The sequence below is a fragment of the Macrobrachium rosenbergii genome, chromosome 49 (assembly GCF_040412425.1).
Source record: "Macrobrachium rosenbergii isolate ZJJX-2024 chromosome 49, ASM4041242v1, whole genome shotgun sequence".
Classification (NCBI taxonomy): domain Eukaryota; kingdom Metazoa; phylum Arthropoda; class Malacostraca; order Decapoda; family Palaemonidae; genus Macrobrachium; species Macrobrachium rosenbergii.
Genome location: NC_089789.1, coordinates 39,112,672 through 39,134,262, shown reverse-complemented (window position 1 = coordinate 39,134,262; position 21,591 = coordinate 39,112,672). Strand labels below are relative to the sequence as shown.

At 35.5% G+C, this 21,591-nt stretch overlaps 1 protein-coding gene and 1 long non-coding RNA gene across 2 annotated transcripts in view; one reads left to right on the top strand and one right to left on the bottom strand.

Moving 5' to 3' along the window:
- The first annotated feature begins 643 nt into the window (after window positions 1-643).
- On the top strand, window positions 644-21,442 carry LOC136832275 (uncharacterized). The gene is made up of 5 exons (XR_010851150.1): window positions 644-797; window positions 14,936-15,223; window positions 17,692-17,844; window positions 17,945-18,241; window positions 20,290-21,442. It is a non-coding gene; the product is annotated as an uncharacterized lncRNA (long non-coding RNA).
- LOC136832274 (uncharacterized) overlaps window positions 15,572-21,591 on the bottom strand; it is a 272,952-nt gene continuing 266,932 nt past the window's right edge. The window contains exon 14 of the mRNA XM_067093143.1: window positions 15,572-16,807. Coding sequence (XP_066949244.1) covers window positions 16,733-16,807 — 75 coding nt within the window. The 3' untranslated portion in view covers window positions 15,572-16,732. The remainder of the gene's footprint in view (window positions 16,808-21,591) is intronic.

Genomic DNA, 21,591 nt, shown 5'->3' with positions numbered 1-21,591 from the left:
ATTGAAAATATCTTTTATTATTTTCAGTAGGTGCAAATGCTGTGACACATTGCTGGAAGAGAGGAACGCCATATTAAACTATTTAGAGATGTATTAGCGAGTATAAGTGAAACCGCAATGGTAAGTCTAGCTGATATAAAGCATTTACAGTAATAATAATTGTCTCGGGAAATCATATAAAACTAGGAAAGTTGCACAACCACAAGAAGAAAAAGAATATATATATATATATAAGAGAGAGAGAATATCACATGTTGAGGAAAGAGACTAAAAAGGAAAGAAATTAAAATTTTGTGTATAAAAACCTCGTTAACGAATGCAGGTTTTAGGACGTGCCGTTACAAAGATAGCATCTCTGAAGAGCTTTGTTTCGCAAACATCCTTCTATTCGTAGATCTATCCAGAGCAGAAATTGAAAATAGGAAGGACTGTATTAAAAACAAAATATATATATATATATATATATATATATATATATATATATATATATATATATATATATATATATTATATTATATGGTATTACAGAGATTAGGAAACTTAGCAAAGGAGAGATAGAACGAGCAAGGGAGCCGTTTCAAAGTTAACTCCCATTTAATAGTACTACTACTATTTACTCCTGGCGGCGGGAGGCTCAATTGACAGTCGGGGTCTCGGTGACAAACGGACAATTGACAAGCACTGCCTGATTTTCTTGACTTTACTCTGTGGGTCCAACCTTCGATCCTCGTGAGTCTCTCGAAAATATTAACAACTTCACTTTATCTTTGCGATCATCTGTGTCCATCACTCATACAGTATGTGCAAAGTCTGCTTTTATTTTGTAATTTTTCCTCTTATTTTTTTTCAATGTTTATCTTTTGCCTTCAACAAATTATAAACTTTACTAAAAGACCATTGGTAATAGTCCGTACCACTTTTCTAATAGATATACATAATTCCTCAGGACAAATGACCAGGAGGTCTTTGGTGGACAATTTATGCTCCTCATGACGTGTCTTCATTGTTACAGTTTTCATTACGATAAAGTCTTACTTTTTATATAGTTTACCGGTACCGGTAGACTGATCCCATATCCTGCAACAGACACTGGTAGATAGGCTAGGCCAGTCTTACGGTGAGGCTAACTTAGCCTAGGTTAGGCTATGTTAACCTCTAGGTTAAGGTCTGTTGATAATCGGTAGATCTAAATAGTAGCTCCACGGCGGCGATTTCCTTCTAACTTGACTTTTTCTAAGTTTTTTGGTTGCTATTTATGGATTTACCTTCATTTTTTATCGCACGAATTTAATTAACCCCTGAAGTCCATCCAACAAGGGGTTTCCGTACACGATCTTCACAAGACAGAGCATGGGTACATTTGTTTGGAATGGTTCATATTCCGTCCGGCAAGTGCAATAACTTGTTAAAGTATAGGTACCTCCCCCCCCAGGCCAGTACTAAACACAGCGGAGCGACATTCCATTTGGCTAAGTAGTAGCTCCATGGCGGCAATTTCCTTCTAACTTGACTTTTTCTACAGTTTTCTGGTTGCTAATTATGGATTTACCTTCAATTTTTGTCGCACAAATGTAATTAACCTGTAATTAACCCCTGAAGCCCATCCAACAAGGGGTTTCCACATGCGATCTTCACAAGACAGAGCACAGGTACGTCTGTTTGAAACGGTTCATATCCCGTCCGACAAGTGCAATAACTTGTTAATGTATGGGTACCGACCACCCTGGGCCAGTACTAAACACAGCGAAGGGACATTCCATTTGGCCGACAACAAACAAATGCACCGCCAGTATCAGAAGCCCTAAAAGTGTGGAAAAAACCAGTTTCCAAGATAAAAACAGGCCCGGAGCTAATACTTAGAATTACCTGATAATCTGTTGCTCAGGTCTTAAAAACGTATTTTACTCTCAGTCATTACCTTATTTGATAATGGAGTTTTTATGTTGCGATGTTGTCTCCTTAATAAGATTAGTACGAAACTCCTGATCAAATCAATCGTAAATTGACAGTGACTGAAATATTTACCGTCTTTTTTTTTTTATGTCCTACTGTGGAAGTTGTGTTTGGATTATGTTAAACTTTACAGCAAAAGGAACAAACAGACATTCAAAGCACATATTAAAATATAGAATTATATTTTCAAGTCCAAACTGTGAAAATGGTTTAAAGGAAAATTTTACCAAAGTTTACCTAGTTGGTCTCAATTTATGCCATTCTTCTGATAACTTACCTTAGGTCATCTAGCTGGGTTGATTTTAGATAGTTTAGGTTCGGAGGGAATTGGTGATAATGCTGGCATAGCCTTCAGATGAATTTGCTATGCAAGCTTATGTATAGTACGTCCAGAGTAAAACCACTTTAGCTAGGTTAGGCTAGCTTAATTCAACAGCTACACACAGACGCAAAAGCTGTATCATAAAAGTGATTTCTTATGGTAACTTGTGATGCCACTTAGACACCAAATGGTAGGGTAAGTGTGTTGTTTCATGGGCTGATTGTTTTCTATGTTAAAAAAAATAGCACTATCTTTATCAAGAGGTAGCCCTATTGCTTTTGCATAAGGTGAATTTAAGTCTTTTGTTTAATTCCACTAGTAAATACCGGTAGTTCCTGCATTGTAGTACATTGGTTAATAGCATCTATCACCTCAGTATATACTGTATATCAGCTGTGACATTGCGTAAAAAACCTGCAAATTTTCCTTGATTTTGATAGAAAACTTGTTACTGTAGTATATGTACTATAGGGCTGCATATAGCATATTTGTTTATCAACAATATTATTGTTGAGGAAACCTTTTTTTTTATTATCATGCATTAATGATACTTCCAGTGCATTAATTTAACTTACATTACTGTGATTGGGAAAGTATTGGACAACTTTCCTCCTTCATTTTGCTCCACATAGACAAAGGAACTTTGTAAAGGTGATGTTGGTCATTCAGTGACCATTTCTTTTATTCTGCCAAGCTGTGTAATTCTCCACTTGCTTCTGTTGATCTGATGTAATCTTTCTTCTTTAAAAGATAGGTCTGTTTATGCATTAAGCCCATCCTTCATCCTTCCGTTTCCTTTTGTAAGATTTTTTTTTAGTTTGGTAAAAGCAGAGCATTATTTTATGTGTCCCATTGGCCTTTAACTCCCCCCCAAAAATAAAAATAAGTTTTGTTATAAATATTGTTTACTTTGTATAAACTTGTGCAGCAAGATGCATGGATGCCAGAAAGTATGTGAAACACTCTTTCAGTATAAACAAAGAACTAAGGTTTCTTTAGTTGGTAACAAAGTTAGAATGATACTGAATTGTTTGGAAACTATTGAAAATCCTTTAGCTTAGCCCATAGTTTGAATGCCTGTGTTAACAGGAAAGAAAAAATAGGGTTATTGTTAGGAACTTTATTGGGAAAAATTGAAAGGACTTATGGATGGCCTCCAAAAATAAACCAACATGATAATTACAGTTTGTGTATAACTATATGATGTACCAAATTTTGTTGCGACTGGGCCTTAGGAGCTGATAATTATAAGACTATTATTTGGTAAAACTAGGTGAAATCTCTGGATATGGCAGTTTTTGAATGATGTTTCTCCCATTCTTATGCCACTGGTTAATTTGGGTGGCACGTTGGCTTATAGGTCATCTCCTACCTAACCCAACTTATGGTGCAGTGTCCTACTTAAGCTGTCTTGGAGAATATTCTCCATTATTTGCCATTGTTGAATCTTGGAATGGCTGTTGAGCTACAGTATTGTCAAGTTTTACATTTGGAGGAGAAAATCAGAAGAATATGTTATGGTACTGTCGTTGCTGAAAGCACTACTAGACTCGCCTTTTATTTTCATGTGTATACATTTGTAATGGCATTCATTGAATCACACTGCATAGTCTGGAGAATTTATCACATCCTTAGTACCACAACACTTGGCAACAAGAATCCTGTTTTTACCTGAAAGTCAAGACTTTTAAGACAATGCAGCAGTTATTTCTTTCCATGGTATCATAGCTTAACAGAATAACTGACAAATTCAAGACATTTACTTATGTATAAGCATTCAGTTTTTATATCCATTTCAAAATCACCATGCTTTACCAGTCACAGCCAGGGAAGAAGTGAATTTGCATGTAAAGATTAACCATGGAGATAGGCTGGATGTAAAATTATTTTTATTAATATCTCCATTATTGAACTTTATCCTAACCATACAGTATTTACTTCAGCAGACAATGGATATAATTATGCTTAAGTATGCAACTAAAGGATTATAGTCCACAATTTAGCCCAAGATAATTAGGTTTAATAGCACAGGGAGCAGTCAAGTATAGAGCATTTACTTTTCTGTTGTATGTTCAGCTGGGAGAAAAATGTAAGCAAGGCCAACTCAGAGCCCTACTGTTGCACACCTGTGAAATAGAGCTGAAAATGTGACTTTAGAGACAGCCCTTAAATGACTTATCTACTTATGCAAGTCTGGTTTGAAGGGCCAACCACCACATACCAGACAGTGTATTAGTACCAATAGGTTAAACGTTGCCAATGGGTGCTAGACATATCTGGCAGCCACAACCCATCATTGAAAATGTCTGTTGGTTGCTGTTGACAGGACTTGGGATGAAACCAAGCGTTTTTTATCAGGTTGACTCATAGTGTAGCGTAAATTGTCCTAATGGCCACTCCCTACATCTGAAAAGGTTTAAAAATGCTCATTTGTGATACTGGGAACTATAGCAAACATACCAGTAGCCAATTTTAAGGTTTGGAGCATTTGGGCATATTTGATGTGGTTGACCCACCACTAGACATGACTGTTGATCTGTCTTAGTAATAAGGTTGCTGAAAAATATTCTACCATGGGTTTCTTAAAAAAAGTTCACTTAATGATCCAACTACATTTTTGGGTATCTGTTATGCAGTAGGGCAGGTGGAACCCACCCCAAAAATTGTCAGAGAGCATCTGTTCATGACACATGGCATTCTGCCACACATTTACTATTAGGTTTCATCAAGTTGACTCACTGGCTAATCCAGCTCAATTTTGGGTACCCCTTTTGATGTCTCTCCTTACCCATACCCACCAATGTGTGCTCAGCAGATTTCCACTTTCTTTATAGACATCCTATTGATTGGTAATTTAGTGTTAATTAATCCACTGTACTGTAATGTAGTTGATGGTTTTGTTATATGTCAGCAAACTTATAGTACAAGGGTATGTAACATGAGTTGAACCATTTTCCAAACTAAAACTGTGAGGACTATGCGCAACGATTCTAGATCTTCTTTTCCTGCTGAGAGCGACCAGATTTGCTGAACAGCAGCACCAAAATGCAGTAAATGTGCCTTGCTGTTGAACTTCTCTTTTCCAGAGATCCCATATTACTCACACCGTAGGACTGTGGAACAGTCTTCCTGAGGATGTTGTGCAATTGGAACATCAAAAGTTTGAGCGAAGATGTAATGTATTACTATCCTTAGACAAGCCTTGTATTAATCATTTACATACATTTTTATTTATTTATTCATTAATTTGTTGATTTATTTTTTCTATTTCAATAACTGATCTCTTGCTGTACTGTATTTCATAATATCTTCTGTTACTTCTTTCCAATGCACACCATATTCTTTGGAAGCCTGAATTTCAAGTCAATGGCCCTTGTAGACTTGTTCCATATGAATAGGGTTCATCTTCTAAATAATAATAATAATAATATATGGTTTATGTCCTTGCAATAATATTGCAATCTTTTCATCTTGAAGATTAAGGGGAGGAAGGTTGCAGTGACTAGGAAGCAACTAATCAATACAGTGCCAGCATTTATGTTTCAAAGTTTTGAGCTCATACAGTATTGTAATGCATATGTATTTGGAGCCTATCACAACTGCAGCAGTGGTGACTATTTGACTGCCCGTTACAAAAAGTGTGTTTGGGACAATTCCTTAACTATGTGGCTTCCTTTGCCATCTTCTGGAAACTTCAGTACCAAGCACAGGGATTGTCATGTGGATGATGTTATTGATTAGCATGGTAAGTCAGCTCTGGAATTCTTTTAGTTTTCTGATATCAGCACAGTATGCAGTTAAGCCACTCTGGTATTCATTTGTCCTCTGCAAATACAAAAGAAGTTGCTGCAGAGCTTACAGTGATCTGGAATGAATCAGAAAATGTAGTCAGTAGAGTATGAGAATGAGCTACAGGGAAACAACACTCAATGTGATGATGTCAAACTATTCTTTCATTCCATAATGTACTTTGTGAAGGCAGTACTCCATTTAAATTATACTAAATATTTTTGCCAATGGCACAGATACTGGGGTTTCACTTCAACTTAATTTTCTTTATTGACCTCACTGCTAATCCTTTGTCTACCTTATCAAAGCCAATTGCTACAGATCCTCCCTGAGTGAAAATTCTAGAATGGCAAGGCAAAAGTTACTTTGTCTCTTCTATATACAGTATACAGTAAACAGATTGAAGTGAGTTTTCACAAGTTATCAGATAATTTTCCAGACACTTTAACACTGCCTCCTGAGTGGAATGATTACCGTCCTCCGTCCTGTCATAGTGAATATTCTTCTGTGGATTCATCTGTTCTGATTATGTGAATACTAGGGTACACACCACTTCCTCTTGTATTGCCAGTGCAAAGCTTTAGAGGTGCATACTATGCCTGGCACTTGCTCTTAAGTAGTTGAATCCTGTTTGCGTAGTGTTCGTTCTTTGGTTTTTTGTTAGTGCGTATGACATGCCTTTTAGTATCTGATATTTTTTCATAAAGTATGCTTCCAGTTATTCTGTCTCTTACCTTTGGCATTCCAGACTATTTTATCGCCAAGAGTGAAAAGTGTGCTCTGCACTTAAGCCTTTTGACTGGTCTCATGACTCATCCTGCACATCAGAATCTAGCAAGACTAATTTTTCAAAGAGTGACTCATAGCATAGTCACCCTTGACTAAGCATGACCATTAACCGTACAACTAAGTTTATTATTATTATTATTATTATTATTATTATTATTATTATTATTATTATTATTGTTATTATTAGTGGGATGTGCTTATTTCATGCACATCCTCTGCTGAAAACCTTTATGGACAGTCAACCGACTGTAAACCCAAGAGGGCTCCAAGGGGAAATCAGCCTGCAGAGAGGGACAATGCTCAAGTTTCTAGTAGCTCTACATGGTTGAACAGTTTCCCTACTTGAGATTGTGCTCCCCTCCTGCTTTAGCCTCTACATGATTACTGCAGTTGAGTGCTCTTCTCTACGTAAGTGAAAGAATTCTAAGAGGTCTTGTAATCCATCTGTTCCCAACCAGCCATACATCTTCCTCTCATATGAGGCATGGGTGTGATACAGTAATGCATGTTGGGACATCATAGGTGTCAGTTGATAAAGGTGCACACACTTTTTGCTTTGTAAGCTGCTCACTGCCCCTTAGGCATGCTCAGTCAACAGCTCCCACAAACTTACTGATAATACTTTTGGTGATGATGATAATACTTTTGGTCATGCTATGTACCACTCTTATTGAGCTGGTCCACTGGACTCTGTCAGTGCACATCAATTGATAGTGTTACAGTATACAGTACTGGCTTCTCTTTGTTTTTGCAACTGCTGCATGTTTAGGCCTTCAAACTGTATGAATCGCACACCTATATTTGATATGTGATTCTCTTATTATGCTTGCTACTGTTGGAGATTCAAGAACTAGTAGCACTGCGATCAGACTTACTACAGAACAGTTAAAGAGGTCAACTCTTCTTGCTTAACAGAAACTACTGCATCACAGTAAAGAATTAATCTTGAATCCTGCTCTCAGAAAAAACCCTGATCATTTATCTCTCAGCCTGACATCATGTCTAGGGATTACAAAAGTGGGCTGGGTGCTCATCATCCTCCTGTATTATAGAATTGGCCAGGGATGTCTCTTCTTCCCTGCATAGAGCTTTACATACTATAACTCCAGTAGAGGTAGGCCTGAGAGAGAGAGAGATTTGAGAGACATGTTTGTGACTGATAACTAGCAGGAGTGGGTTTTGGGGGGCCAAAAGAAGACGTCTTTTTGGTGCTGCAGATAACCCCAATAATCTGGCTAAGGTGAGGAGACATGGCTTCCCAGAGTTGTGTTTCTGTTTTAGGTATTACAGTGGTGGCACATTTTACTCGTCCCTCTGTCATGCCAACATTCGCCAATTCATAATCATTTTCTTTGGTCAGAAGATTTAAAGATACTGACTCCAATGCCCCATTTTTCCTTTCTCTTCAACTTTAGTTGTAAGTTTCTGTGATACTTGAAATAGTTTTCAAGGAAGGAACACTAAGCCTATGCTCACGCTTCTTATATTCAGACAGTGTGTTTGTATGGGGATTCTTTATGTAAAATAGATGTGGTACAGTGCTCTGGTGCATATTCTCTAGCCTTCTGCAAACTTATGTCCTCAATTATCTTATTGTTTTTAGGTCTGAAAGGCTATTGCTTCTTAAGTATTAGATGTACTTTGTCTTTCTTTGCATTATTCTTCACACAAGGTCATTCCACCCAAAAATGTTACAATTAAATTAGTATGTACTATCCTATCAATTCCATTAAATGTTTTGAAACTTGACTCACATTCCAAAATCTCAAATGTCTTGAATAAAGTTGCTCTTTAGTCTTACTTTACAGTATTTGTATGGCTTTCAATAGGCAATACTTTCTGATGACCTTTATCCCAGTTAGGCTGTTTTGTCATCCTGTCAGTTGTCATCATTCTCAGCATTTGACTGTTTGATACAAGACTGGTAGCTAAGCTTGCAGTCACGGCACTTTACTTCTGTATGAACTGACTTTCTTTCTCTTCTCATCCATTGCGTGTTACGCTTATTTTGAATTATTTGGGTTGCATCTTACCGACTGTTAAAGATAGCTATATCTTCATGCTGGCAGGTGTGGTCATTATTCAAAATAAAGAAGAGGAACACTTGGCTAACCTGGATGACTGTCTAGTTCAGTTTTACCAGGTGTTTTATGAAAGTTTCATTTCTCATCAGAATTTCTCTTGCTGTGGTAAGTGTGAAGAGTGTAGGGATTAGTCAGATGAATTTTTGAATAAGTTTCTTAGATATAAGAGGAGAGAGTCAGATAATTGAGGAAGCAATTAATTAGAACAGGGCAGAGGCTTTACCTCCCTTCCTTCCTTCTTCAATGGCTCCTCCTCTTCCTTATTACCCTTCTTCCCTTCAGTGTTGGAAGAATCTACTGCTAGGGAACCAGGGTGGTTCTTGGGACAAAGTTCTGTGTCCTCCAACACCCTCCTCTATACATTCTCGATCAGTTAGGCATTTGGCTCATCTTTCAAGAATGCTAGTACTTGTCTTCCTTCCTTTATGAGGCAGCTTAGGGCTGCTATTGCATGATTCTTGCACCTTACAGGCACTTAATCCATCTTCAGTTCCAGATGAAGACTCTTTTGCATGTTTGGACCCTTTAAGAGGCAAGCCCTTGATACCTCAAGGTTCTTTAGTCCAACGGTGAGGTGGAAAATTTATCCAAGTCTCCTTTGCGTTTGGAGTTTTGACGTTGCCTCGTTAACACCATTTCTGATGCTTTGTGGGAGACACATTGCATGCATTTTATAATGCTATGCTTAAAAAGATCCAAGAATTGACAGCACTAAAACATGACCACTGTCTCACCCCCACCCTCACCTGTCATTTGTTGGGCTGTTGGATCGAGGCACAGGGGTCTCATTAATATCACTTCTGCAGAGGCAGCTGTCTCTGTGAGGCTGCTCTTACCTCATCGTACCTAAGAGCCTTACTCCCAAAGAGGGACCCATCTTCTAGGGGCTGTACTATCCAGGAAGGCTCCCAGATCAGGTAAGAATGTTTTTGGGTTATCCCACCATCCTTCTCTGAATGTGGGAATCAGCTATCTTTAGCAGTAGGTAAGATTCATCTCAAATAATATAAATTTTCATAAAATTTATTATTGGATACTTACCTGCTGGTAAAGCACAATTTAATGGGTTGTCAAGAACTCTGACGAGAACTAAAACATTTGAGACACCCCAAGTGAACAGGTGAACTAGATGGTCATCCAGGTCAATCAAGCAATCTTCTTTATTTTGAATGCCAACCACACTTGCTGGCATGAAGATATAGCTATCTTTAACACTAGGTAAGTATCCAAATAATTTCATTATGAAAATTTACATTTTCTCTCATTTGTTGACTGTTATCTTGTTGTTGTGTACTGTAGCTTAATAAGAATCCCATTGAACTTACATTCTGTGTTTTACTATTTTTATAAGTTTTATCTAAGAAAATGTAATCCAAACTACAGTATTCTTAAATAATATTTTTGTGTGCCAAGTCTAATTAAAAATTAGTAGGGAGAGATCAGCCTCAGTGTTCAATCTACAAAAGAAGTCAAATTTTCTTTTGTTGTTGGAAAATCTTTTCTTCACTCAAGTTACTTAAGTTCATGATGGCCTCATCTGACCCTGCTCATGAATATTGCTCCCATGTTTGGAGCGCTTTTTTTCTTTTTATTCTTGACAGGTTTGAGTCACAAGGCAGTTTGTATAGTCAGTGACATGCCTCAATTTATTTGATTTCTTTCTACTATTTTTCAGGAGGGGAACTCTTTTCATTAGCAAGTGGCCTCCTAACACCTGCCAGGCCAACAGTAATGTTTTCCATGGTTCTTGTATTTTTCAAGAGGCAGATCTTGAGAATTAAGCCCCACTCCTTTTCCTTTTTTCTTATTTCAGTGAATGTGGGATAAAGAACCATAGGCTACCTGCCTTTTGGCTTTTGTATTTATAAATCTTGTGCAGTATGTACAGAGGCAAACCCATTGTTTTTAGTTGATTGAGAGAGAGGAATCGTAGATATTTGGCTGCTATTCAGTTACAGTAGTGGTAATACCACAGATTTAGTAACAGCATTAGTAATTCTTAGGTTGAATTAAGGTAATATTGTTAGAAAATGCAGTGGGTTATGTATTTCAAGCCTCAAAGTGTAGAATAGTTGAGGCTTAGTTCCTTTCTGAGCAGAATAAGAACACCCTAAGATAATCTGTTTTTTTTTGTAAAAAAAAAAATTTAGTGGTATTTTTCTTAGATTATTAACCAAACTAAGCTTTACTGTGCTTAACTAATTAAACTAGAGCTTATAGTGTACTGTTCATTTTAAAATTTTGCTATTTTCTTAATTTTCTTCCCTTTCACTTAGACTGAAACCAGTTCTAGTCTTATTCTTAAACTTACTCTATATACTGAGGGATAATTAAAGAAGCACCCATGATAAACATTGCCATGTTTTTCCGATATACATTACATGTGATACACAACTAATACAGTAAACACACATCTTCACCCATATGTACAGTTTATCAAAGGCACATAATTAGACACAATGGAGTAATTTCCAAATCACTGGTGTAGAATATGTATGTATCCTAGATAATGTTTTTATATAAGTGATTTATTATATGTATATATATACAACATACCATAAGTAATTTTGGAAAATCATTATCACACTCTATGCACAGGCAATTTAAATTTTTAGAACATAGGCACTTGATATCATATGAATAAAAAGAAAGAGCAATAGTCTGATTACAATAATGTCAAGAGGTACAGTACACATTATTAGTTCAGAAAGAACAATGAATAAAATTATTATTAGTGAATGAAACCACAGTGCAGTACTTAAGTAGTAAAGTAATAAAAACTTTGCTGACTGAAAGGGATTTTCTATTGGTAAAATCAGCTTTGTTATTAAACATAGGAAATAATTCCCATGATCCCAGTTAATTGAGTGTCCTACAGATTTATTTTATCACAGCAAAAGTGTTAAATGTATCTTAAATCAAAGCACTAGTAATAGTACGTAGTCAATATCACGAAAGTTCTTAAAAATATCTGGATCGATTTATGCTGAATTGGGAGTGGTTGCTGTAATGTTTTTATGTATTGCAGAACAATTTTTTGTTGCTTGATTAATAATCTTATTTCATCAAAGGTTAAATTTTTATGCTTTTACTTTAACTTGTTACCTCTAGTTTTATGAAGCACTATACCCAACACCTGGTCCTAATCAGTTTTTTTGTTTAATCCTGTTGTATATATGTCTGACATTTTTCATCAAGTTGCCATTTTTGTGATACAGAAATTCAGCAGTACTGTAGTGTATTCTTTATTTTTAATATTTTTGTAAATTTTGTTCTGTGTACTATTGCAAAAAACCAAGTTTTTAGTTTTGCAAACATTTTTGTTTAGTTCAGTATCTGTGGCTTCAAATGGTTGTTGAACAAGTACCAGTTAAAGTTTTGTCATAGTTAATTGTTCATCATGATTGCTGGTTTCAGAATTTCACTTTGTAAAGAATGTATTTTATTCAGGAAAAGAAATAAAACATTGAAAAACAGAGTAGAATACCCAGATGCATAGAATTAAAATACCTTTTTTTATGTAGTTGAAAATGTCTGTTTACAAATAGCTTTAAAATCCAAAACACAACAACATGGTTATAGATGAGGTTATAAGTACTTTTTTTTAATATTTATGGTTTTATGCTGTTTTGACTTTTGAATTAATCCCACACAAGTTGCGTATTGAATGTATACCTAAATGGATAGTGTAGACCAGTTTTATAAAACATTTTAGCTTGGTATAAAAACTAGTTCATTTACAAATGTGAAGGGTGCCACCACTTTTTTCTTTCAGCTGTTCATACTAGCTTAACCAAGCTCAGTAGGGGTTGGTTTTACTCTTTAGTAAAATACTGTACTTTATGAATCCATTAACAGTGTCTGACAATTGGTTCCTCATTGCTTACATTTTAATCATTTTACTCTTCCTATTTTTATCAGTATGCTAACTGAGGGGTTTTATCTCGTGGTGGCGTTGATTTTTAATTTTGTTATTTCCAGAATATGCCAGCATTTTTGCTTAAATGTAAGGTTCCATTTGTTCACTTTTTAAGGTGTATAGATATATATCTCATGTTGTCTGTTTTCTTATTCGTAAATTTCTTGACTAGCTACTTACTGGTTAACAAAAAACCAGTTAACAGATGTTGTATCATTCTGATGCAGTTTGTATTTCTGACTTTCCTGACACCTTATGGTGTGTGTGTGTGTGTGTGTGTGTGTGTGTGTGTGTGTGTGTAATGGTTGCCAGTTTATGTCATTCCACATTTCCTCTGCTTCATTTTCTCAGATGTTCTGTAAATTTTTATCAACAGGTTATACAGTACATGATATTATTTTGTGGACTGAGAACAATTTTTTTTTTTAATTCAATGAAATTTGGGTTAAATAGTTAACAATCTTAAGAGGTTAGCCACATACTGTATATGTTACAGGTTAACTGCATTCTCGTATATATTATTGTACATTATAGCAACAGACCCATATTCAACTGGAATGACATGTTAAAGTTTATCTGCCTCACTTGATATTTGAATCCACAGCATTTCATGTTAGGGTGGCTAGATGCAAGCACTGTCTTACTGATGCTTAGAGAACAAAGTTATAGTGGACTTCATATTATACTCAAGGCATAAACTATGATTTAAGAGATTCAAGTGATATGACATAAGCGGTTTTGGACAAAAAAAAAAAGAAAGTTGTAAGAATAAGGGCATACTGACGTCTAATGATCCTACAATTAAAGTCTAAAAATAACTAGTCTATCAAACACTGCTTGTTCATGGTCTGAATTACCAGATTTGCATCATTCAATACATATATTTTTGCTAGTAAAATTTTTATGGCAAAACATGTACAGTGCAAAAATCACTCTCCTTTCAGCTTGTAATAACAAAAAGCACACAGCAAAGATAAAATGAATATGTAGACAATGCAACAGATTGTCATTATAATTATTGAACCAATACTGAAATATTAAAAATAGCATCTTGTAAAAAATCTGCCAGTGAACACAAATCAGAAAAGCATTAGAGAAATGGATATTGTGTAATCTGCTTTTAATACAAAACCACATTAGCTTTTACATTACTTTGCTTTAAGCAGTATGTGATAAAGTGATAATGTCCCAAATGATGAAAGAGTCAACAGTAAAATATAATATGATTTTACTTTTCATGTATACCATGAGGGTATGGTGTTCACGCATTGAGGGCTGTGTTAAATCTTAATGCTGACACTGATATATTTCATTGTTAGATGAATGTTTCTCAATAATCACTGTGTTTTGGGTAATGGGCAAAATAAGTAATAGAAAGAATTCATTTTCAAAACTAAGGCAAATTTAATTTTCTCTGTCCCACATAGCAAAAGTTTTTACTTCCTGAATGATTAAGCTAAATATTATTTTACTCAGTAGCTATATGTCAAAATACCTGCACATGGTCAGCTGATAACAAAAAACAAAGCCCTGGGTTATTACTGAACTTGATCATGAGAATTACCATTGTGTTGTTTGGGAAATGACTAACAGACAATCCTTTGTAACAATCAACAATATGCTGTAATGTTATAAACAAGTTGCTAGAAGCACAGGGGAAAAAAGAGGGAGTTTTTAAGACTATAGAATGCCTTCTGGTTACATATAGGAACTAAGTGTAATCACGAACATCTACCAATTACACATGGATAATTCTTCTTGCCTTTATTGTTAATAAACCACTAATAAGTCTTGGAGGGAGACTGAATCCACTTGCCTAGTCCTCTATCTCAAATGAAACTTTAAATTCAAGTTTCCTTATTGAGACATGTTTTGGAGACATGGTGTATCACATTTTTCTTTAAGACTAAAAACTTCATGTTGAACTTAATGAATAATGCCATCTCCAGAATTAGGAAGAGGAGGGTCAAGACCATTAATGAAACTGTACTACTTATACAGGGTGATAAATTTATAACTGACACTATTTTTTTTTCTTGCTCATGTGCGTTAAGTATAACTTTTTTTTTTTTGTTTCAGGTTACTTTCAAAAGATCTGAATAATGAAGCACAATTGCTGAGGGACATTCAAACATCACTTAAGCAACAACAGGGTCATATCCTACTCTGCTTGAATTGTTACAGAGATTCTGCATCAACATACCAGAGACAAAATACTGTAAAAGTCATGGACTCAGGATCCACGACCAGTATCCTTTCAGGATTTGGCACTACAGCTTCCTAAAGGAAGGAAGTTTATATAGTAATCTTAACTTGTACAGATGAATGAAAAGTGCACCACTGCAGCCATAAACACACTTCATTAAAGCAAGTATCGTATATGCTGGTTTGTTGTTAGATCAACAATTTGAATAGGCTTAAGTGGTTTTTAAGAAAGTAATTTTTACATCACTATAATACCTGGTTCTGGGCACTGTGCATACTACAGTAATTATTTTGTTTATTAATATTTAATGACAAACGTTATAAATAAATGCCCACCCTGTATAAGTGTCATTTCAGAAACATCTTTTCTTTTTTTTTTGCAAAAAAATGTGGTACAGAGGGTGTAATTTCGAAATGAGTTTTTATGACTATAATTTTTATGCTTTTATTACATGCACTTTATCATGACCTAAAATCGTAAATGGTGAGGAAAGGAATAATTCTATCAAAAAAACTTTTTCCTTTTAATTATGAAAAGTAATTTTGAACAGCGTAATTAAAATTTTAAATTATAATTGAATGCAATCCAGATTTTAGCTCAAACAGCACTGTAGAAAGGATTTTATGTTAACAAACTCCAGAATCCTTATACCCATTATTCTGAATCGTGTTGGACCAACATTTTGTCAAATTTAAAAACTTAAATTTCTTTTAAACCCCTATGAGCTATATTTCCCATAAGCAAATATGCTACACATGCTTTTGTCCATTTGTATTTACATCTATTTACATACACTACACATATAGTATATACTACCTTTTTCTCTTTCTCGGAAAAAAAGAAAGTTCATCTTAAAGCTAAGTACTATATATGGTAATATATATATACTGTATATATATATCTTTCCCTTTCAAAATAAAAAAAAATTCTAATCAGTTATACTTTCAACTGTCCAGGTTTGTTAGCATAAGAATAAGAAGCATACTGCTTTCTAGGGCCAGGTTTAAAAGAATTTAGCATTAGAAATTTTCATTCAAGCATTTAACTATTAAATTTTAATTCACATATCTTTACTTCAATTTAATACTCTAATTGTTTAACTGTTCCCAAGGTAGTGCTGTTTAACAGTATGACAGACACTTCTATTGTCATTATTTAACATAGTGTACCGTACACATTATAAGACTGCCAACATAATACAGTACCTTTATAGCTAACTCTACCTGAAGTATGATGTCTATAAAAAAGTTATCTAAAACTCATTATGAAATATTATATTTCATCTACATTTTTTCTGTAACTACTAAATATTACACAAATAATCTCTTTATTAGGAAAGAACAAATCATGTAGCTATTCAATAACTTCTACAGATATGATTTAATATAAATTTCATACAAATGTTTTTTGTAAGTAATATAAAAATTCGTAACAAAATCTATTCAAAACGGCAGTCATTGTATCAGTACCACACATAAAAGTTGGTCAGATTTAAATTGTCCTGAGGGTAGTAAATAATTACTAATCTACTCTGCTCATCTCTGAGGTTGCACTCATTTATACTCTTGTGACAGAGTGAACTGAGGTTCAGAGATGGTCAACCGTTAGAGCAAAAAATTAAACAAATTTCAATGTCACTTGGCCCATTGTTGTCCTGGATAAAGCTTCTGCTAGGCAACCTGAAGCTTCTGGAAGTTGTTGGCCATCTCAAGAACCTTGCTGTTTCGAGAGACGGGTGGTCGAGTCTGAAATACACAATTTTACTCCATGTTACAAAAAACTAAAAGGGTTAACAAAGTTTCAATATATTCTAAATGAGTGACAACCAAACAGGGACAATGAGTTCGACACTGAAAGAGAATATAAATAGTTAATCATCTAAAAAGTTGAAAACACTGGAATACTGCGGTAACCAGGAATGTACTCGACTGCATTTTGAGTACTGTATGGGACTATATATATTTTTTCATTTCTGCTCTAAATATATTGATGAAATCTTTATCCATTTTGGATGTTTCCATATAACAAAAAATATATTCAAATAGAACAGTTTACTTTTGTTATTACTATTAGCCAAGTACTGTATATTTGTGAAAAAACTTGAAACAGTTGTTGATTTCATGATAGAAGGGTTAAAGTGCACACAGATATGGATGCTGTATGACTGAAGGAAACTTTTTAGGCATGTAACTACCGTCAGTTCATTTGCTTGTTACAGCATCAAACACTTTTTAACGTGAACACAAATATTCATCGAAGGAATATATCAGTATTGGAATTACGATGCAGTTTAATTTACCTTCAGCTAAGACCTAATGAAAAGATGTCATGTACGCTTTTCAGCCCCAAAATAATAGAAACTGTATGGGTACCATTACATAAAAAATATACTGTAAATGAATTACATTAAATAAATGTATTTAAAAAAATGTGAAAATACCAATGGGTCTAGAAGTAGGTGGTGGTGTGCTATGTAAATATGGCTTGATGATGCATTCTACGCTTACTATGATTATAGATGGTTGTAAAAAATAAACTTTCAGGTGCTGATGCTTCAAAATATAAAAAAATTTAATTTACATAAATTAACCATTAGATGTTTGTCATTACCTTTTCTTATACAGTGCAGGTTACCATCCAAATGTCTAAAATAAATAGGAAACCCAGCCCAAAGTGAGTGGTCCTGGTGTGCTGTATGGTACGAGGGTAACGAGTTACTGTACTCACCCTCAGAGCTCAAAACGAGGATTTTTGATCCAGCTAACATTAGATAAGAAACAAAGTAAGTACTGTACATATTTTCATACTCTTTCTTTACCAGAGAACTAGAGGGAATAGACAATTGTGGAAGTATTTATGACACCTCCTCAAAGAAATTACAGTTTATTGCAGGTTATGCTATCTCAAGTTTAATAGTACTGTGCCCCAAGGAGCAAAACTGAGGTCAAGTTCTGACAAACGGGCTGCAAAATGTGGTTACCTAGGAAAATACATCTACAGTCATCAAAACAGAGATGTATCTTTCTTTATGAAATGAATATGCAGGGAGAAACAGCATGCACAACGGCTACGAGATCAGCACGGCACTCACTAGTAGAACGAAGTGCAAGACTTATAAATGCATTAGCAGTCAAGAATCATATCGGATGCCTACAACAAAGCACGGGGAAAATATAAAGGTACGTTCACAATACTGAATTGAAAGGCTGCATACATTACTTGCAAAAATCCCAGATCTTGAACCCTACAAACGAGCAAGCTGGGCTTTTCGGTTGTAATAAAGGATTTATATGAAAAAACTTTTGTTATAAAAATGCTTTACTTCATTACATCATCATCAATCATGTACATCCCTGCCATGCTGTTTAGTTGGGGGCTGATATGCTGAACATCCCAGCATTTGTGATTGCCTGTTGGGTCAAGAATAGAATTTGGGGGGACTACAGAGCTACAAAAGTACAGTGGTTTGTGTATAGTAGGGTCAAAACAAACTCTGTCAAGGAAGATGCTTGTAATAAGTACTGTATCCACTTAGGATACAGCTACTGATAATCCTTTAGTCTTTGGTTCCTGATAGTTCCATGAATGATAGGTGAGGGCGAGTTATAATGAAGAGGATGATGGCAAATCCCCAACCTATTCCCCAAGGGTAAAATATGGCCCATTGCATATGCAAGCCCCAGTAAGTCAAATTTGAACCATTTTTGAGTAACATGTAGATGCAAAGTGAAGTAGAGTGACATTGCAAGGTGCCCACACACAGGACTTAAGGTAGCAAGGTTATACTTGAAAGCTATACAAGTGGACAGGGCTCTTGACTTCACAGGGATTGCTTTGCTTTTCGTCATATTACCCGCTTTAGTTGGGTGAGTGTTTTTGGATACCTGTCTTTCTCTTTGACCTATAAAAAAATGAGCCTTGGGGTGATGTCCTGCTGTATCAGGCTCTTACTGGTTAAAGTACAAGATCTTGTACATTAGCTGTGACCAAAGATAATGAAAGAGTGGTGAAAGGCGCAGTGGTGAGTCCTATTACTAGATGTCTGGGGCTGTGCTCTGAAGTACAGAGGAAATGAAAGACTTTTGATAACCATTCTCCACTGTGACTATCCTTTCCCAGATAAGGCAAGAGCTTCACTGATCCACTTTGAAGATGCAGATGTGAGTGCTGGTTCCGAGGTAGATGATTTTTCAAGGAGCTTTAGTCTTTTTGGCACCAAGATAAGATCCCAATTAAGAGAAGGAAGGAGGAAGTAGACAACTAAGGGAATAATAAGGTTAATTGTATCAACACTCCGCTCAAGATGCCAACTGCAGAATTTATTCCACTTGACCTGGTAGAGGTTAATGGATGAGATTTTGCAAGGCCTTGCAGTGCTGCTGGTGGTTCCTGAGAAAAACCTTTCTCTAAAGCCTTGCTGGATAATCTCCAAACATGAATATGAAAATTGTCTTGATATCTGTAACACCTATAAAAGGTAGCTGCTTGAGGAGCCTCTTTTAGGACAGGATGCTCTTGTTGCAGACAGAATGGAACTATGAGAACTTGTTTGAGGCCATTTTGAAAAAAAGGTATAAACTTTTAAGTGATCCAGGAATGTAATATTGCAGCTATCTTCCAGGCCACCTAAGTCTGGTTGACTGAGCAATACACTGAACTTTTGTGATTTGGGTCCATCATGAATAGGTCATAACTGTAACCAACAGATGCCAACAGGCATTGCAAAATTTCAACGTTAAAACTTGCTCTTCCACTGAGACAGTCAAACTCAGTTTTTTTCTTGGTGCAAAACTGGAGATGATTCTTATGTTTTTTTGAGCCCAAATGAAGATACCTGTTACTAGTTTACCCAAATGAAGATATCTATTACTAGTTTACACAGTCTCACAAAGTGGGCATTCCTGGTTTCCAGGGTACACAATTATAATGTCATCTATTACTCTTCCTGTTTTTCCCAAAAATAATTGAGTGAATACTTGGAAGCCTAAGGAGACAATCTTTAACTCCAGGAAGTCAATGTGTCATCCTCTCACCTGTGAGGATGAGTTTTCTGGTCATTTCAGCTGTCATGTAAACCAAAACCTCCATATGGAAAGCCCCACGTACACCTGGTAAGTTGCTCTTGTCTAAGGCGTGAGATGCAACTGGGAAACTCTGGAGAAATTATGCTAAAGGATTGTAAAAACCAAGTAACTTACTCAGCACATTCTCTTTTGTCTGTTCCCAGGTTATCTACTTTACTGTCATCTTAAACCTGGAACTTATTCTGAAATCTTATGATCTACTGGCTGTGAGGAAAGGGTGGGGTTCTCCAAAAAGGCAAGATTATAACCATCTCTACAAGCCCCATAAATGGAAGAACTGACAGTGGGGGGAACATGGTTCGCACTTCCTTCTACCTATTCTTCTAGAGACTTCTCTGTAGCATATCCTCTTTCCCTAGGGTGAAGGGGTGATACCTTTCTCCTTGGTTGCCACGGTCTTGCAGTAGTAGTTAAAGAGGGTTCCAATAGATGAAATCATCTTCCTGTAATGTAGTGATCACAGTGGGAAAGCTAAAACACTTGAAGACAGTATGTGAGAATCTGGTAATTTCTGCAACACTGGTGGCAAACACTACTTGCTTGATGATGATTATAAAGGGGTGCATTGGATGACTCAGAAATAAGTACAGAACAGAATCCTTTGCAATCAAACAACTGGGGAAGATTGCCAGGCCAAAGTTATTAATACCCTAAAGGATCAGCAAGTGATTCACAGTTGTCTACCTTCTTCCATCTGACAGACAAAAGACTGGTAATCCTGGGAAACAAATACTGTACAGTACTTTGGTAACACTACTCAGTTGGTGTATACCTCTAAGAAAGGTTACTTAGCCTACATATAATGCTTTTGATAGCTGAGGGCTTTGACTGGTGTTGTTGGTAGTTTTCTTGCCATAAGGTTTGTGATTTGTTTAGGGACACTTGGCAACAGCGCAAATATAAAATGCAGTAGCTTGTGAGAAATGTGCTTTAAGTAATACTGTGAATCTTTTCAATTCACTTTTCTGTATACTGTTGTGTATCACACATATTTATCATGGCTAAATTTTGTGAAGTTATCAGTTTAATACTGTACAAAGTTCATCATTTATTCTACATATCATATATTCCAACTTAACGTTAAAATATTGCATATAAGTAACACATTGTAATTATAAGCATGCTTTTGACCTTATATCTTGCTAATTAGGAGTTGACTACCCTCTGAAAACTGATTTTTCAGTACTTTAAATGTGAGGCTATAAAAGTGCCCATATTGATAATACTCAAGAAAACATGATTTTGAATGTACTAATGGGAAACTCAGAATTTATTCAATAAAGATTTATAAATCCAGTTCCTTTCTAATCATTACCCATAGCCTAAACATATCCCTATTACATGATGTAGAAAAAAATAATGTAATGTAACAAAAATTCAATACATATGAAAATCACACGTAATGAAGTACAATTTTTGGGAAAAAACATTAAGCAAAATATTCA